General features: G+C 30.5%; 1 protein-coding gene across 1 annotated transcript in view; it reads left to right on the top strand.

Moving 5' to 3' along the window:
• LOC111710006 (uncharacterized) overlaps nt 1-20,634 on the top strand; it is a 35,717-nt gene extending 15,083 nt beyond the window's left edge. Inside the window, exons 4-14 of the mRNA XM_023484002.1 lie at nt 2,328-2,407; nt 3,075-3,157; nt 4,781-4,847; nt 9,058-9,111; nt 10,533-10,615; nt 12,245-12,327; nt 13,376-13,564; nt 14,074-14,139; nt 18,170-18,306; nt 18,943-19,023; nt 20,613-20,634. Coding sequence (XP_023339770.1) covers nt 2,328-2,407; nt 3,075-3,157; nt 4,781-4,847; nt 9,058-9,111; nt 10,533-10,615; nt 12,245-12,327; nt 13,376-13,564; nt 14,074-14,139; nt 18,170-18,306; nt 18,943-19,023; nt 20,613-20,634 — 945 coding nt within the window. The remainder of the gene's footprint in view (nt 1-2,327; nt 2,408-3,074; nt 3,158-4,780; nt 4,848-9,057; nt 9,112-10,532; nt 10,616-12,244; nt 12,328-13,375; nt 13,565-14,073; nt 14,140-18,169; nt 18,307-18,942; nt 19,024-20,612) is intronic.
• Nucleotides 20,635-21,084: the final 450 nt, after the last annotated feature.

Genomic DNA, 21,084 nt, shown 5'->3' with positions numbered 1-21,084 from the left:
CGTTTTATATTTTACTTGACACGTTATGTATTTTTTCTGTCACCTTTTATATTTTTCTGTCACGTTTTATATTTTACCTTTTACGTTTCGTATTTTGCCTGTCACGTTTTGTATTTTACCTGTCTCGTTTTGTATTTTACCTGTCACGTTTTAGATTTAACTGTCACGTTATATATTTTTTCTGTCACGTTTAATGTTTTACCTGTCACGCTTCATATTTTACCTGTCACGTTTTATATTTTACCTGAAACGTTATGTATTTTTTCTGTCACGTTTTATATTTTACTTGACACGTTATGTATTTTTCTGTCACTTTTTATATTTTTCTGTCACGTTTTATATTTTACCTTTTACGTTTCGTATTTTGCCTGTCACGTTTTGTATTTTACCTGTCTCGTTTTGTATTTTACCTGTCACGTTTTAGATTTAACTGTCACGTTATATATTTTTTCTGTCACGTTTAATATTTTACCTGTCACGCTTCATATTTTACCTGTCACGTTTTATATTTTACCTGAAACGTTATGTATTTTTTCTGTCACGTTTTATATTTTACCTGTCACGTTTTATATTTTACTTGACACGTTATGTATTTTTGCTGTCACGTTTTATATTTTTCTGTCACGTTTTATATTTTACCTTTCACATTTCGTATTTTGCCTGTCACGTTTTGTATTTTACCTGTCTCGTTTTGTATTTTACCTGTCACGTTATATATTTTACCAGTCACGTTTTATATTTTACCTGTCACTTGTTGGAGAACTAGGTGTACTTTTGCTCATTCGTTTCCTCTTATTCCTGAATATATTAAGGTTACAAGTGGACCATTGTTAATCGGATACATTAAATTTTGTTTAATTTGAAAATGTTTTTTTTATGATAATTTCTCCATAGTTTTTAAAGCAAGAATCTGTTGTGAATCAGACAACTCTATCAAGGTTCATTGACGTTACGTTTACTGTCCCCTCTCAGAAAATATGAAAGGGGACTCGGATACCTTTTTATTTTTTCCCTAAAAGGTTAAATTAAGATTAAAACAAAAATATAATTTCTGGAACTTTTCAACTGATTAAATCAGCTGTACTCGGTTGAGAAATCTCCAGTTAAAAACTCTTTTGTTAATGATTCTTTTCATAAAAAAACCTGAATTTCCACTGAATAACTTACAGCTTGGTCTTATTGGAGAATCCAAGGATCTTTAAATGAACAAACAAAAAGGGAAATAAAATGAGATCGGATTAAAGTTTATTTATTCCATTCAAAAGTTTCCCTTTCTGCCTAATATATGTTTCCTTTAAACTGCTGTAATCTAAACAAAGGAAACTGTAAGATAAAACGCTTCTATTCTTTGATAACTTGTAAGTTGGTTGAATATATATAAACCTTGTTTATCTAGTTTATAAACACTGTTGCTTCACTAGAATATAGTTTCATAATAGTTTACATACAAACTTATATATTATCTATATATGTATTTTCTTGTATATTTGGTTGTTTGTTTGTATCCAAAAATGGAAAAACGACTGAACCCAAAATTTCGCTCTTCCAAAATCCACGAAAAAAAGGATGACAGAGCAACAGCTAAATTAATTTTAATCAAAGATATGCACGAAGCACCCTGAAAGCCTAGTATAAATATATACTATATGAATAAGTTTATTTAGAGCATTTTTATTTTATTTGATGTTAAGTTAGGAAGGAAAGGAATTTTCTAGACATATCTTTGCAACCCAATTGTGTAAACCTTAGATATTTCAAACTTAGACTACTTGATCTAAGGTCTATCTTTGCTGGGAGGCTCGAGAGTCACTTGAAATAAAGCTTACAGTCTCTTTAATTCTATATACGTCACCACGCCACTGTCTCAGTTATTGCTGACTTATATATTTTCATTTATTGATCTTGTTTAGATGCTCTGTATACAGTATTTTAAAAATTCATCTCAAAGCCTTAGAAGTTCTTTAAATCGGGTTTTGTTATTATAAATAGATAAGATTTCACAAATATTTTTATTTTAAAAGAAAAATACAATTAGGGGTGAAAAAGAACAAATATAAAAAGCAAGTTCAAATCAAGCAAAGAAAGAAGTCTTTTTTTTAAATGGTTTTGACTATTTATGAGAGTAACATAAACAACTTAAGCTTTTTGACAAACAGAAACAGAAAATGATTTCAATTTTATTTTAATTTTGATTATAAAATAAAACATTGCTACTATTACAGTTTATTTAACATTATAGTCCTATGAGCACTTTATAGCACTGCTATATTGAGATTTAGCATCAACAGAACATGAATGATGAATAGCAAAAAAAATATTTTTTTTAGGACGGAAGTAGATCCAACTCAGCCTCCAGGATGAGAGCAAAGGCTGCTTCAAGCCGGTCAACCCCTGTATCTCCATCCAGGTAGCATATGGACAAGCAAGAATATGAGATTTGATCGTTCATTGAAAATAATAATCTTAAAGCATTAAAACTACAGTTACAAACAGTTAGAATTAAAATAGGATTTTAAATTTCAGAATGTTTGCTATATTAATCTTATAAAATTGAAAGAATATAGTTTCGCAACAGAAATAAATAATTTCTTTGATAAAAAATTACTTCCAACAAAAAGTTCACAAAAGCTATATGTTTATAAATGTTTTTTTGATGGGTTTTTAAATAAAATAACTATAAGAATAGTTTAAAGTAACCCTCAATGCAAAGATGACAGTTCTCTTAAAACCTTGATCTGATCAATAACTTGGAATTCCTATATGTACTTATGCAGTAGAAATGCGCAGGGGACCCACAATAGAAATGATCATACATACGGATATCTAATTAACGCTTGATCAGACTAAGCTTTCAAGGATATCGTTTTGAATCAGTCATTGTTATATATTCATTCATTATTATACGCTAACAGTCCCTTTAATTACATATTGTAGGGGTAGAGAACAGTCCCTTTAAATACATATTGTAGGGGTAGAGAACAGTCCCTTTAAATACATATTGTAGGGGTAGAGAACAGTCCCTTTAAATACATATTGTAGGGGTAGATAACAGTCCCTTTAATTACATATTGTAGGGGTAGAGAACCACAGTGTACATGCTCCCATCCAGAACAAACTGGTCGAACCTCCAGACTACAGCAGGAGTCAAGGAGTAGAGGTCAACCATTTAATTTGATCCGCTACCCCATCCATTCTTTTCTTAGCTCTATAGATCCGCTATAATATCCATTCTATTCTAATCTCTATAGATCCGCTATAATATCCATTCTTTTCTTAGCTCTGTAGATCCGCTATAATATCCATTCTTTTCTTAGCTCTATAGATCCGCTATAATATCCATTCTTTTCTTAGCTCTATAGATCCGCTATACTATCCATTCTTAGCTCTACAGATCCGCTATCCCATCCATTATATTCTTAAAACTCTATAGACCCGCTCTCCCATCCATTCTATGCTTAGCTCTATAGATCCGCTCACCCATCCATTCTATGCTTAGCTCTATAAATCCGCTATCCCATCCATTCTATGCTTAGCTCTATAGATCCGCTCTCCCATCCATTCTATGCTTAGCTCTATAGATCCGCTCTACCATCCATTCTATGCTTAGCTCTATAGATCCGCTACCCCATCCATTCTATTCTAAGCTCTATAGATCCGCTATCCCGTCCATTCTATTCTAAGCTCTATAGATCCGCTAACCCATCCATTCTATTCTAAGCTCTGTAGATCCGCTATCCCATCCATTCTATTCTAAACTCTATAGATCTGCTATCCCATCCATTCTATTCTATGCTCAATAGATCCGCTATCCTATCCATTATATTCTTAAAACTCTTTAGATCCGCTCTTCCATTCATTCTATGCTTAGCTCAATAGATCCGCTATCCCATCTATTCTATTATTATTCTATTCTTAAAGCTCAATAGATCCGCTATCCACCCCAATCTGAAAGTTGCATGATCCGTACCGGTACATCACGTACTGCATGTATGCATTAAGTCAGACTTCCCAGTGTAGAGTCGACCCATTACGTTTAATGCAACAAATGTAGCCTGGCAAGATCACAGTGTATCCTATTCATTCTATTCTTAGCCCTGTAGATCCGATATCCTATCCATCCATCCTATTCTTAGCTCTTTAGATCCGCTATTCCATCCATTCTATTCTTAGTTCTATCGATCCACTATCCCATACATTCTATTCTTAAAGCTCTTTAGATCCACTATCCCATCCATTTTATTCTTAGCTCTTTAGATCCACTATCCCATCCGAAATATTCTTAGCTCTATAGATCCGCTATCCCATCCATTCTATTCTTAGCTCCATAGATCTGCTGTCCCATCCATTCTATTCTTAGCTTTATAGATCTGCTATCCCATCAATTCTATTCTTAGCTGTATAGATCTGCTTTCCCATCCATTCTATTCTTAGCTCTACATGTAGGAACCACTGACCCATCCATTCTTTTCTTAGCTCTATATTTAGGAACCACTGTCCCATCCATTATTTTCTTAGCTCTATAGATCCACTAAGCTATCCATATATTTCAAAATTCAAACAATCAAAAAAAATTTAAGAATTAAAAATCTATGAATTGGCCAGCAATCTTTTCAATCAAAAATCTGTTTTTTTTACTTCTAAGATATTTAAAAATTCTTGAGAAATCTTTTTAATAAACCCATTTTATATTAAATTAAAATCAGGAACATTCTTCCATAAACAATTATTCTGCGTAATTCCTCAAAAATAATAATTTAAGATTTGAAAATGATATTTGTAGGTGTGAGTAACTGCAATATCAACGGTATAGCAGGCGGAAATCCAGCAAATGGAAGTGCACAAAATGGGTGAGTTTTTGTTTTCTACAAAATATTTAAAAACTCAGAATTCAAACATTTTATGTCTGTTATTTATTTTCTTTCTAATCTTTTATAAATACAAAGTAGTAAGCTCTGTTAGTCTGATCATAACTCGTGAACCACTTGACCAATTTGCCTCAAAATTTGATTAAGATTTTCTTCGCGTTGTTAAACAATTTTTAATTGATTATTTTGACTTTTAGAGAGAAAGCTTAGTTTCCGGGCAGAGCTGGGTTTCCAAGCTATAGTATTTCTAATAAAAAAGTCTATGATTTGAACTTTTAGAATTTTCCCTTAAAATGGCTAAAATTTGACCTTTTATAATTGTAATACTAAGAAATAGCTTATAATTTGACCTTTAATAATTGTAAAACTAAGAAATAGCTTATAATTTGACCTTTTATAAATGTAAAGCTAAAGAAATAGTTTATAATTTGGCCTTTAATAAATGTATTACTGAAAATGGCTTATAATTTGACCTTTTATAATTTTAAAGCTTAAGAAATAGCTTATAATTTGACCTTTAATAATTGTAAAACTAAGAAATAGCTTATAATTTGACCTTTAATAATTGTAAAACTAAGAAATAGCTTATAATTTGACCTTTTATAAATGTAAAGCTAAAGAAATAGATTATAATTTGGCCTTTAATAAATGTATTACTAAAAATATTATAATTTGGCCTTTAATAAATGTATTACTAAAAATAGCTTATAATTTGACCTTTTATAATTGTAAAACTAAGAAATAGCTTATAATTTGACCTTTAATTATTGTATATCTATAAAATATCTTATAATTTGACCTTTAATAATTGTATAACTAAGAAATAACTTATAATTTGACCTTTTATAATTGTAAAGCTAAAGAAATAGTTTATAATTTGACCTTTTATAATTGTATAACTAGCTAAGAAATAGCTTATAATTTGACCTTTTATAATTGTATAACTAGCTAAGAAATAGCTTATAATTTGGCCTTTTATAATTGTAAAACTGAGAAATAGCTTATAATTTGACCTATTATAATTTTAAAGCTTAAGAAATAGTTTATAATTTGGCCTTTTATAAATGTATTACTAAAAATAGCTTATAATTTGACCTTTTATAATTGTATAACTAGCTAAGAAATAACTTATAATTTGACCTTTTATAATTGTAAAGCTAAAGAAATAGCTTATAATTTGACGTTTTATAATTGTAAAGCTAAAGAAATAGCTTATAAAAAATAGGTTATTATATGAACCTTGTAAGGTTTCCGTAAAAAATAGTTATAATTTTGATCACATACGTGAATGAACTAGCCTTACAGTGAAAACCAGTAAACTGTGGAATATAAAGACGAGATTATAGCAATACATAAGTGTATTTGATGTTATTAGTTACAAGGCAAACGCAATGTCGTCTTCCTATTCCAGAGTTTTCTGGTTCGCATTGCAGCCTGCACTGTATATTACTGCACTGCAGTACCACCAGACCAGTTTTAGAAATTAGATTAGAGTAGAGAATTAATAAACGTGCATCAATCTTCAGGATTAATTATTTATTAAACCAAAAAGATAAAAGTTTAATCACATGACTCGGCGCCCTTATCACATCTTGGAAAAAAAATGGGTATTTGACGTAAATTTAACTTTGTGCTGTAAAAGTAATTCTCACTGCGGACTCGGCTTTAACCAGGACTTTACTAGCAAAACAAGCTTTGGCAAAGGAATTGAGTTTTTGTCACAAACTCATATTTTCTAATCCTTAAATCTTTGCAACATGAATATGGACTATCAGATCTAACAAAAAAAACATGTAACAAATAACCAATACGGTAGTTGTCGTCTTCCATAATTAAGTTTAAAATGCTAATAGTTTTGTAATTAATAATTTTTAATCCTAATTAAAAAAAGAGAACGACGCCGGCAATTATTCCACATTTTATTGGTTACCACTGTGTAATATATTGAATTTTCACAGCGTTACATTACTTTGAACAGAGAGGACTGAGCGAATTTATTTAGTTTCAAGTTGCCACTGAAAACTCCGGTTCATTTGAAGTACCTGCAGACTGACTTTTAAGCTGAGTTAGCGCAGAGTACAGTATGCATACAGACGGCAGACCGGTACATTACATCAAATGAATCATCTCCTTGCTTCGCGATAGTGTCGCAGTTTTTAAGCTGAGTATGCAGTATGCATACAGACGTCAAACCGGTACATTATATCAAATGAATCATCTCCTTCCTTCGCGATAGTGTTGCAGTTTTTAACTTGTTTCTCTCTTCTTGCCAAATCAAGAAGAACCATAAAACAAACTCGACCTCCAAAGTCCAAATTGCTCAAGTTTCAGGTGGTCAATAAAGTCCCTGTAGCTTATCATAATCTTTTCCGCCTAGCTTCGATTTTTTAATGCTTGCTCTACCTATATGCAGTGAAACCCTTAATAACGAATACATCGGAAGAATTCATCAAATGTCGTCTTGACAATTTTTCAATGAGTTTTATACTATATAACGTAAATTTCAGTATTTGAGAAAATAAATAAATAGTCATGAATATGCGGGAACAGTTTTAAAGAGTTCCATATAATCATTTAATAAAAAACTAAATATCTGCAACATTCCATTATCAGAAAGTGAAGAATACGACATTTGATGAATTCTTTCGATGTATTCGTTATTAAGGGTTTCACTGTATAACAGCAAAATAATATAAACTTTATAATTCCCTGAAAAAAATCTATAAACATTTTTTTTACAGTCTACAGTCTACATATCTGATCAAAATAAACATCTAAAATTAAATTACTTTTAGATTAATTTTCATTCAGAAGAAAAACGCGCATTTTTCACGATGAATATAAATTTTCCTGCGGGACCCCCCTCTATACCCAGCCCCCCCCCCCTCCCCCAAGAGTGTGTGCAATGCATACTAATGCTTGATTCTGAGCACTTCTCCAATTAGAAATAAAACCTTTCTCTGTAACTCCTCCTAATAATAAGAAGGATTAAACAAGATTCTTCAAATTAAAAGTTTATTTCTTCAAGACCCAAATTCCATTTCTAGAGTTGAACATCGTTCCTGTTAGCGAACAAAAACAAATCGTTAACGATAATGTTGTTCAATAAAATTATAGAACGATCGAAATGGATCGTCTAGAGAAATGTAAAAACTATCTAAAACGTTCGCAATATTCCAGAAATTTCATTGATTTAGTTCACAAACGATCCAATATCGTTGACAATATTCACCTAAATTAAACGATTATACACATAAAGTTGTTGAATTAAAGGATTATACACATAAAGTTGTTGAATTAAAGGATTATACACATAAAGTTGTTGAATTATAGGATTATACACATAAAGTTGTTGAATTAAAGGATTATACACATAAAGTTGCCGAATTAAAGGATTATACACATAAAGTTGTTGAATTAAAGGATTTGTCGGAACGATCATTTTTTTTCTGAACAACCGAAAATTTTACAGAATGAAATTTTTTGCAAAGTGAATGGTCTAAAATAAATTAGAACAAAGCGAAACATAAAACAAGGAATAAAATGGTCTAATATTACGATTATCAAACATTTAAAAATCATGTAACATATAAAAAATTGTAACAAATGAATTTCTCAACAAAACATTCCTGTTTTTTATTGTAATGTTTCTATGAATTTATTAATTTTGTTGACATGATATAATGTTGAAGGTTTACACAAGATTTAACAGCTGTGTAAATATGTAGTTGTATTATAATTCAACGATATATTTAATAACTCTGCATGAGAACTCATCTTTGAGATGTATTCAATTTGCCATTATATCCCGTTGTAAATAATACAGATTCTAACACTCTAATAATTCTTAAAGAAACTGTAGTTGTATTTTAAGTGAACTGTTATTCCTTTGTAAAAAGCTGGTTTTTTGGTATGCAACAATTTTCATTTTTATCCCGCCCCTTTTAAAAATAATAATAAATAATAAAAATAATTTGTTATTTTTTACAAAGGAATGTCATTTACTCTCAGATAAATTAAAATCAATGGAAATTTAAACCTCCCTCTGGATTTAATGATAAACCCTTGGGCTGCACCCTCGGGTTTGAATCCCTCAGTGGTTTAAATTTCCATTGATTCTAATTTGTCTGAGAGTAAAGGATACATTCATTTCCAACTGTCCTCTCAAAACCTTAATATATATTTTGTTCAGCAGTAAGAGGAAACCAATGAGCACAAGTACACCAAGTTCCCCAACACGTGACAGGTAAAATACAAAACGTGACAGGTAAAATATAAAACGTGACAGGTAAAATATAAAACGTGACAGGTAAAATATAAAACGTGACAGGTAAAATATAAAACGTGACAGGTAAAATATTAAGCGTGACTGGTAAAATAAAAAACGTGACAGGTAATCTATAAAACGTGACAGGTAAAATATAAACGTAAAGGGTAAATACTAAACGTAAAAATTAAAAAAAACACTTGACAGGTAAAATACAAAACGTGACAGGTAAAATATAAAACATGACAAGTAAAATACAAAACATGACAGGTAAAATATCAAGCGTGACAGGTAAAATACAAAACGGGACTGGTAAACGGGATAGATAAGATATAACGTGACAAGCAAAATATAAAATGTGACAGGTAAATACTAAACCTAAAAGGTAGAATACGAAACGTGACAGGTAAAATACAAAACGTAACAGGTAAAATATAAAACATGGCAGGTAAAATACAAAACGTAACAGGTAAAATATAAAACGATACAGGTAAAATGCAAAAAAACTTGACAAGCAAGGTGCATAATGTGACATGTGAAAAATAAAACGTAACAGGTGAATACAGAAAAATGAAAGGTAAATAAAAACGTGACAGGTAAATACCAAAAATGAAAGGTAAATAAAATGTGACAGGTAAATACAAAAAATGAAAGGTAAATAAAAACCTTTCAAGTAAATACAAAAAAATGAAAGTAAATAAAAACGTGAAAGGTAAACACAAAAAATGAAAGGTAAATAAAAACATATCAGGTAAATTAAAAGAAGGAAAGGTAAATAAAAACGTGACACGATAAAGTATTTAAAATGTTACTGAAGTACACTAACAGGTAACAAACAAAATATGACAGAAAAAATAAACAAATTGCTCGCAAAATAATCTGGAATAAAGTCGTTTTTCAAAATAGAATCAGAGACTTGAATTCTAGACAGTTAAATGTTGTTACGGTTTGCCATAATTTCTTCCTCAATCTTAGAACCACACACAATGATGATATATAGCGTTTTCAACAAGTGAAAATTTACAAAAAATTTGTCATTATTATTAAATAAGAAACATCAAACGGTAATCAGTCATGGAAAATCCTTTTTTAGAAATACAAACATTTTTATATAAATGTTACTCATACACATAGATTAATAACAATACAGATAGAACACTAGATATTGTCTTTTCAATATTTAGAGGTTTTTCCTTCACAATAACCCTAAGGCAGAAGCCCAAAGGAGTAACGCGCATGCTGGGTTAAATGACAAGACACAGAGAGAGATCGTGCGCGTAACTCCTTTGGGCTTCTACCTCAAGAATATTGAGGAGAAAAAACCCTAAATTTTGAAAAGACGATATCTAGTTTTATATCTGTATTGTTATTAATCTGTGCTCATAGATTTTTATGTTTAGAAAAGTACAGTGCACGTGTATGACCCCGGAACAGTTTGCGCATTTACATCGCTACCAGCACGCCAACAGCAAATCTGATCTTAGTAAGTCTGAATAATATTGAATGTCAAATTAATAAAAAGAGATATACTTTTCATTTTGTATTTACCATTTCAACTTTATTTTATGTCAAATTGATTTCACTTCGTATTTTACCATTTCTAAGTGTTCACATTCAAATTATTTATAACCATCAAAACGACAGTGAATAGTATATAGTACAGTACAGTACAAGGATTGTACTGTACTGTACTGTAAAGTTGATATGATGGATGGAGGATGGTACTGTAGCATAGAATACACTCCAGTATAGTTAAAACCAAGGATGATACTTTACTGTACAGTGTTAGTGTTTACTTCAGTATAGCTGACTGCAAGGAAGATACTGTAATCTGAAATACAGTTTAAATCATTGATGATACTGTACGTTACAGTGTACTGTGTATACGCTGTAGCAGTTTAATTGAAAACATGGATGATACTGTACTGCAGAGTACAGTATGTGCACTCTGCAGTACAGTTATCATCTATAATGACACAGATTCTGTTCTTTACAGTGTACAGTGTACAGTGTACAGTGTACAGTGTACAGTGCATTCTATAAACGTTTTATAAGTTGTAAGATGAAGAAAGTTTAATGTTTTAATTTTACTCTTTGCTTGGATCATGTTGTTGGCTTTAGGGGAATTTATTTTAATACAAGATTTTATTTCCTTAAATGTTTCCGCACACATTTTCATTTCAAGAAGAAGAAAAGGTTTGGTTTGGAATTGTTCAAGAGCCTCCTTCAAGTGCGGAGGAATATTTTTATTAAATTCATGTAATTTCATCAAATTTAAATGTTTTGACAAGGTTCCGCCCTGCAAAGTAAATCTTATCCTTATATTTTACATTAGAGTTTCTTATTGATTCGCAGAGCCCTTAATATACTGTAGTTTTATCGTTTGCTGTATTGATTTAAGTTTCGTTATTGTATAAAATGTGGAAAAGACAGGTTTTTTAGTCTGTAAAAGATTATAAACCATTATATGATTTCCCATACATGTCATTCTTAATTGCGCTAAATTGCAAGTCTTTCGCGCAATTATGTTAATGTTAAGCTGCAATTGGCATAAATTGCAAACAACATTCCGTCAATTAAAAATGTCCGGCCCTGCAAATATCGCAACGTCTGATTCACGATGGTACCCTTCAAAGTTTTGACTGATCAAGTATGAATTATATATCAATGTTTATAATTTAGTAAACTGAATAACCACCTCTGAATAACTAAACTATAACTCATGCTAAAAGTCTTGTATTGCACCTGTTTTTTGGCAAACCCTGACAATTATAAAATGCGATATCCAGAGAAAAGAGTATTAATATTAAATTGCAATCTTTAATATTGTCTAATGTAATTTTGCTTTAGACAAATATAAATGATGAATATATATTAATTTTCGTTACTTATACAAAGGCGACTTCCGCATTAATACGAAAATATCTTCTACATTGATGATCAGATAAGGTTTTAAATATGGTTAACGTTAATGGAGGTTCGTATCTTACAGTCCTTGTAATTGCACACCTGAATATATTTCCATTTGTTGGAACTCCGTGCAATTAGATTCCTCCCTTTTTAAAGTTATTTGTTACAAATGGTTGGATGGAATTAATAGAATTGTATTTAGGATCGAGTTCGCGAGGAAGCAGGGAGGACTTAACAACTGCAACAGCTCCTCCACAACAACAAAATCATAATTTTGATCATAAAGTAAGTTTTTAAAATTTTTCAAATTAAAATGTAGGGAAAAACTCTTCATTATGAAATCAAAAAATTGGCAGAAAGAATTGGTTGGCTGCCAGTTTAGCTACAAAAAATTGCTTATTGGCCCTTTCAAACATTAAATGTCAAATAAGCGATTTTTTTTAATACAAGTGGTTTTTTAATTTTATAATTTAGAGTGAAGACGACTTTTGTTATATATTTGTTTATATTAATCAACCTTGAAACGTCTGAACCGATAAAATTCTAATTTCTAGTGATACCGGCCAATGGCCATCTTGGTGGTCAATGGTCTGCAATAATTGCTATTTTGTTTAACAAAGTTTCTTTTCCCCCCAATCGGTTCAGTCGTTCCTTAATGGAACACCAAGTAAAATGTGTAGAACGTTTATTTAAAAAGTTTCATTGCATATATTCGGTTGCACGCTCCAAAAATATGGAGAGCCTTATAGATAAATCTTAATCTAGGATTAAAGAAATATTAAAGTTTTAATTTATATCTTTTAAAGTACAGCAGTAATTTAACCCTTTAGCTGGTTAGACGACATTGCGACACTATTTCTAGATCAATTAAAACAAACTCGGCTTTTAAATATGTAAATATTTGGTAGCGGCAAACTCTACTACTCACGAATGCTACAATGAATTATAAGAAGAGAGAGATCAGTATATATTTTAGGGTTAGGTTAGGTTTAGCCACTTTATGGGCCTTGCGCTACGGCTAAGACAGGTCAGGGGGCCGAGCACCGCGGCTAGAAATGGCTCTCTCTCTCTCTGTCTTATAATTCTTTGCGGCATTCGCGAGTAACACAGATTGGCCGCTGCCTAAATATTCTGGTTGATAGTCGACAGTCAAAGCTAGATTATTTAGTGATCAATTTTTTTGACAATTAGCGCATCAGAATAATAAATAATAATCTTCCAAGGAGGAGGGGAGGGGGGGTGATTATGCGACACTTTAATGTCAACCCAGTCTTGAAAAATTATGAAATATTTTCATTGCTCTCTGGATCCATGTTTACTATTATATTTTCAGGAAAAGCCAAGGCGAACTGAAGGATTTGGAAGTGTTAGAGATAAAAATATTACGCGGGAAGGATTTAGAGAAATCCCCGACACACGTGGACATGTGTCACGTGGACATAACGGTAGTTCCGGTACATCCACCGGAAGTTTAAAGTCAAGACGGGAACTAACCAAGTCGGAGTATAACATCGATACCAAGGTCAGACGAATTTTTGTTGTAAATCAGTAAAATTAAAAAATTATGAATGTCGGAGATATTTTTCATTTTCATTGTATTTATTTTGTATTGTATGTAGTAAAAATCCTTGAAAAGACTGTAGAGGATCCTGTTTAATTCATTTAGCACATTATAACTGTATATAACAGTATTATTTGGTTCGCAATGCCATTCAGTTTTTGGAAAGAAATTTTCTCTTTCTCAAGAATATTCAAGTCTTTTGAGATTATATTTTGTCCTGAGTTTTAGCGAGGTACAAGATATAATCTAAAAAGTGGTAAATATCCTGGATATAGAGAAGAGCTAAGTAAATCTCCTGGATATAGAGAAGAGCTAAGTAAAAAAAACTGTAAGGCAACTGCGAAGTACACAATAGTTTCATAAAATCAATAAGAAATCTAATTTAAAAAATTTGTTAAAGATGATGTTTTACAACACTATTCTTATCTTACATTTATAATTTACTACTTTTTATTCAATATATTTTTCAGATTCACGACAAGGTCGTTTCAAAGCAACAAAGAAGTAAATCGATTGATCAACTGAACAGCAATCAGGTATAATTGATGATTACTAATTGATCAACTGAACAGTAATCAGGTATAATTGATGATTACTAATTGATCAACTGAACAGTAATAAGGTATAACTGATGATTACTAATTGATCAACTGAGTAGTAATCAGATATATTACTAATTGATCAACTGAACAGTAATCAGGTATAATTGATGATTACTAATTGATCAACTGAACAGTAATAAGGTATAACTGATGATTACTAATTGATCAACTGAGTAGTAATCAGATATAATTTATGATTACTAATTGATCAACTGAATAGTAATCAGGTATAATTGATGATTACTAATTGATCAACTGAACAGTAATCAGGTATAATTTATGATTACTAATTGATCAACTGAACAGTAATAAGGTATAATTGATGATTACTAATTAATCAACTGAATAGTAATCAGGTATAATTGATGATTACTAATTGATCAACTGAAAAGTAATCAGGTATAATTGATGATTACTAATTGATCAACTAAATAGTAATCAGGTATAACTGATGACTACTAATTGATCAACTGAACAGTAATCAGGTATAATTGATGATTACTAATTGATCAACTGAAAAGTAATCAGGTATAATTGATGATTACTAATTGGTCAACTAGATAAAAATCAAGTATTTGAAGATCACTAATTGATTATTTGTAAAGCAATCATGGTAATTAAAGATCACTAATTAATCAATTGTATAACAATCAGGAATAATTGCTGATAACTAATCGATCAATTGTATAGCAATCAGGTATAATTGCTGATAACTAATCTATTAATTCTATAGCAATAAGGTTCTTAAAATGACTAATTGATCAATTGTATAGCATTCATAGTAATTCAAGATCACTGATTGATCAATTGTATATCAATCAGGTATTTTAAGATCGTTAATTGATCAACTGAATAGTAATCATGTTTCATTTGAAGATCAATAATTGATCAATTGATCAGAATCAGATATTTGAAGATAACTGATTGATCAATTGAAAAGCAATTAAAGCCATGTTTAAACAAAGATTAAGTCAACGATTTTCAGTTTAAAGTCAACTATAATGAAAAACTAATGTTTGTAAGAAAAACTAAGTAAATATACTGTATGCAATATGCATGTATTACCAAAACAAACTGTTGAAGAAGTATACAATTAATCTTGTTAATGAGATACAGCAAGAAATGTTCTACAGTATTATATCATGGTATCTAGTAAAATATTGATTACACGAATAAGGGGACTTTTATTAACATTATTGTTTACAAAACAGGACGCACATATGCATTAATGATGAACAAATCAAGGGGGACGCATTAAGAATGCACGTTCTGAACACACATTAAAGTAGTAAAATTCAAGAGAATGCATGTCCTGAACGCACATTGAATTAAGTAGTTATATTTAAGAGAATGTCTTTTTTTTGAGAACGAACCGTTGAGAATACACGTTGAGAACGTACATTGAGAACGTACATTAGAACGCAAAACAAGAACGTAAATTGAGAACACACATTAAGAACGCAATACAATAACGCACATAAATAACGTACATTGAGAACGGAAAACAAGAACACACATAAAGAACGTACATTGTTAAACGCACATAAAGAACGCAAAACAAGAACGCACATAAAGAACGTACATTGTAATTTGTAAACGCACATTAAGAACGCAAAACAAGAACGCACATAAAGAACGTTCATTGAGAACGCAAATTAAGAACTCAAAACAAGAACGAACGTATAGAACGTACATTGAGAACGCAAATTTAGAACGCAAAACAAGAACGGACATTATAAAGAACGTACATTGAGAACGCACATTAAGAACGGAAAACAAGAACGCACATAAAGAACGTACATTGTAATTTGTAAACGCACATTAAGAACGCAAAACAAGAACGCACATAAAGAACGTACATTGAGAACGCAAATTAAGAACGCAAAACAAGAACGCACATAAAGAACGTACATTGAGAACGCAAATTAAGAACGCAAAACAAGAACGTACATTAAGAACGCACATAAAGAACGTACATTGTGAACGCAAATTAAGAACGCAAAACAAGAACACGCATGCAGAACGTACATGGAGAACGCACATTGAGAAAACATTGTAAAGCAAAATATTAAAACTTTTATGTTTTAAATCTGGGGATCAGGCGGCATTGATCTCCATCTTATGTAGATCTACGGTTTAATTTAATCCCTGCAGGTATAAATTTGATTGAGGAATCTAGCTTTAATCCTCAAATTAAAAGTGCCCACAATGACTATCCAGATTAAACGTCAAGATAAACAATATTCTCACAAAAATAATCGAAAAAAAACACGCAATCAATTTTACAGTTTACATTAAAATTTTAACTCAAATTCGTGACAATCAACATTTTCTCGTCAAAAATCGTAAAGGGGTGAATTTTTTCCTCTAAAATTTAAATTTCAAATTTTAAATGGGAAAATCTTTCCTTGTCTAAAAACTCAGAAAAAATCCTTGATATTATTTAGTCCTTCGGCTGTTGGTTGAAATAAATATGGTTGGTGGGTGAAATATGGGTTGCATAATGGAGAATAAGGCCCCGGGAGCAAAATAATATTATTTCTCATTCTTTATCGATATACATTATATACAATATACATTGATACATGTTCTCTCATTCTCATACAGTATATACAGTATATACACCTCTTCAAACCTTACTCACTCATTCTTAGATAGGTCGACATCATCAGTTTATAACACAAACATTCTTACAAATATGTGAGAAATATGTGAGCAATATGTTAGAAATTTGATAGAAATATGTTAAAATATGTAAGAATTATGTTGGAAATATGTGAGCAATATGTTAGGAATTTCTGAGAAATATTTAAGAAATATGTTAGAAATATGTCGGAAATATGTGAGAAATATGTTGGAATTATGTTAGAAATACACTAGAAATATGTTAAAATTATGTTGGAAATAGGTGAGAAATGTGTTAGAATAATGTTAGGCATAGGTTGGAAATATGTTGGAAATATAAATTATTATTATTAATATATTATAATTAAGAAAATATGAGAGAAAAATGTTGAAATATTTTATATACGTTAGAATATGTAAAAAATATGTATAAAACATATGTGAGAAATATATTGGAAATATGTGTGAAATGTGTTGAAAATATGTTGAAAATATGTTAGAAATTTGTTAGATATACATAAGAAAAATGATAGAAATAGAAGAATGTAAGAAACATGTTAGAAATATGTTAGAAATATGTTAGAAATATGTTAGAAAATGTTAGAAACATGATATAGGACCATGTTAGAAATATGTTAGAAATACATTATAAATTTATTAAAAACACGTTAAAAATATGTTACAGAAACATGTTGAAACATTTTAAAAATATATTAGAAATATTTTAGAAATTTGTTATAATTATGTTAAAAATACATTAGAAATATGTTGAAAGTATGCAAGAAATATCTGAGAAATGTTGTGAGTATGAAAAATATGTTTGAAATATCTAAGAAATATCACCCCTTCTAATGTTATAAAACAAGGTGTGAAGAAACTGCGACATGGTGTTAGAGAATTGTTGAAGAAGAGATAAAGAAATCTATTGCTAGCTTTGGCACTAGGGAATACATGGTGGTGGATACAGGGTGTCCCACATTATATACATTGGTGGTGGATACAGGGTGTCCAACATCATATACATGGTGGTGGATACAGGGTGTCCCACATTATATACATTGGTGGTGGATACAGGGTGTCCCACATTATATACATGGTGGTGGATACAGGGTGTCCCACATCATATACATNAAAACTTTCTTTATTGCTCCTTCAAATATAATCCACGTTAATCTAAAGTAAATTGCGCGATTTAAATTTTATATGTTCATATCATTTCTGAAAGTATACTGTACAACTTGCCTTAACTGCTTAAAAGTCGGTACGGTACGAGCCAGAGTTTCTAGTGATTATGCATTGTAAAAATGCGCAAATACAAATTTTATAAAAACTTGTTCAGGGGAAAAGCTGCCATTTTGACTCCGGAACCTTGAAGAAAATGTTAACCCCTGTAAACCCATCGGAGTCTCCCTTGACCTCTCCGGAGGTCTCGAGGCGAGGTCGGAGCTCAAGAGGAGGATCATACGACTCCGACAGGTAGACAACACACGCAAAAGATTTAAAAAAACAGGCCTTATTTGATTTCATCTATATAACGTAATTTTAAAAAACCAAATATTTTAATATTTGTTTAAGAGGAAGATCACATTTTGAAAAACTTACAATTTGTTTTTCATTTTGGTTTGGTTTGGTGTAAACTGTATTTTGGTTTGGTTTGGTGTAAACTGTATTTTGGTTTGGTTTGGTGTAAACTGTATTTTGCGTGACTACAAATAGTATTTAAATTTCAATTTAAAGTTAAAAATTCTAAAAATGAAATAATGAAACTCTGAAATTTTTCAATTTATTTGGAAAACAAAAAGTTTTTAATAGATACTGGCATATGCAATATAAATAAAGCTTGCTCATCTCAATGGTTCTCAAAACCAATTTTGCCCGCAAAACATCCAGATTAGCGAGGGATGATTTGTAGGCAAAATTGGTCGAAGGAACCCGAGGTTAACTTAAGTTTTGATTTCGCGAAAAGTAGTTTCCACAATATTATCGTTTTTTCAGATGATTTTTTTTCACGAAAACTTCGCAAAGCAGGATGTTATTTTACTAAACATCCCGCTATAAGGAGAATCACTGGAATCATGTTGATTGTTAAAAATTTTAATTTCTATATTTAAGGGATGGAGGGTTTATGTCTGAGCCTGATATGCCGGGCCGGTCCTCTATACAGAACAAGAAGATTCGGCAACCTCATGTTGGGTAGGATCTTCGTACAGTGGAATAGGAACACGACATTCATACAGTGAAATAGGAAGACGACATTCAATCTATCTTATGTGTATTTCATCTAGCAAAAGTCATAATTTGAGTCTAATAGTCGTCTTACTGATCCACAATTTTAGGGTCTCGTTGCAAAAAAAGAGAAAAAGAACCTGTAAAATCTTTCCCTGGGATGTTTAGAAAGATGAAAATTTCCCTGTATGATAATTGAAGGATTGCAGTATGGATTTGGTGAATCATATTGACGTACTAAGCCTAGGGGTGTCAGAAATGATTTTTTGCATTTTTTTGAAAACGTCCCATAAACCTAAAAAAGTTTAATGCAGTACATTGTAGTACCCTGTACCCTGAAGCACTCTGTATACCCTGTTATCATCACTTTCCATAAAAAGATTTGGGAATTTCAAATTGGTGTTTTTGCCATTCTTCCCTCCAATGAATCACCAGCTGTTTAGTTTTAAACCATATAAACATAATCTCTTTTATACTGTTTAACACAAATGAAAATAATGCAAAACTAGAGTAAAGTGTAACCCAGAAAAGCTTCTATATAAGTTCTATATATATCAAATATATCAAAAATTAAACTTTAAAAGTTTTATATAAGTTTTTAAAAATATGCAAAAGAAATCATTTCTAACACCCCTAGGCTTAGTACACCAATATAATTTTCACCAAAACCATACTGCAGTCCTTCAATTATCATACAGGGAAATTTTCATCTTTCTAAACATCCCAGGGAAAGATTTTACAGGTTCTTTCAGATTTTCTTTTAAGAGTTTATTTCAACATTTTAGAGGGGGCAGAGGGGGCTTGAAAAGAATACCTTTATTTTTATCCCATATTTTTCTATAAATAGTTGATCTTTTGGGTCTGCTTGAAATTATTTATATTAAATTTGAAAAAATGGAACCAATTTTATTTCGACATTAAAATGCCCTCATTAATATTTTTAAACTTGTAATGTAACAATCATTAAAAATTTGTGAAAAAGATTAAAAAACAATTTAAAAACATAAAAAAGCTTAAAAAATCTAATTTTTAAAATATTTGTTTAAAGATTTTAAAAGAGTAAATGGAATTTATAACAGAAATATAAAAAAAACTCTACGACGTAGGTACAAGGATATTTTTTATCTGGAGATATATTTGCGTAGGTACACGGATATTTGTTCTACAAATATATTTGCGTAGGTATCAGGATATTTTTTATCTAGAGATATATTTGCGTAGGTACACGGATATTTTTTTCTAGAAATATATTTGCGTAGATATAAGGATATTTTTTATCTAGAGATATATTTGCTTAGGTACACGGATATTTTTTTATCTAGAAATATATTTGCGTAGGTACAAGGATATTTTTTATCTAGAGATATATTTGCGTAAGCACAGGGATATTTTTTTCTAGAAATATATTTGTGTAGGAGCAGGGATATTTTTTTCAAGAAATATATTTGTGTAGGAGCAGGGATATTTTTTTCAAGAAATATATTTGTGTAGGAGCAGGGATATTTTTATCCAGAGATATATTTGCGTAGGTACACTCTAGAAATATATTTGCGTAGGTACAGGGATATTTTTTTCTAGAAATATATTTGAGTAGGTACAGGGTTTTTTTTCTAGAAATATATTTGTGTAGGAACAGGGATATTTTTTTCTAGAAATATATTTGTGTAGAAATAGGGATATTTTTTTCTAGAAATATATTTCTGTAGGTACAAGGATATTAAATATATTGTGTAGGTACAGGGATATTAAATATATTGTGTAGGTGCGCAATCAAAACAATATTTTCTTAAATGCATGGAATTAAGGTGAATCTTATTTTTCTAAATAATCCCTAAGGGTTATTTAGAAAAAAATGGGGGAAATTTAGAAATTGTACATTAAAATATTAGTGATATTAAGTTAGGCAAAATGACATAAAATATGTTATGTAGGTACAGGTATATTAAATATATTGTGTAGGTACAGGGATATTAAATATATTGTGTATGTACAGGTATATTAAATATATTGTGTAGGTACAGGGATATT

Source organism: Eurytemora carolleeae, unplaced genomic scaffold (assembly GCF_000591075.1).
Source record: "Eurytemora carolleeae unplaced genomic scaffold, Eaff_2.0 scaffold507, whole genome shotgun sequence".
Lineage (NCBI taxonomy): Eukaryota > Metazoa > Arthropoda > Copepoda > Calanoida > Temoridae > Eurytemora > Eurytemora carolleeae.
This window is presented reverse-complemented; position numbering and strand designations above follow the sequence as displayed.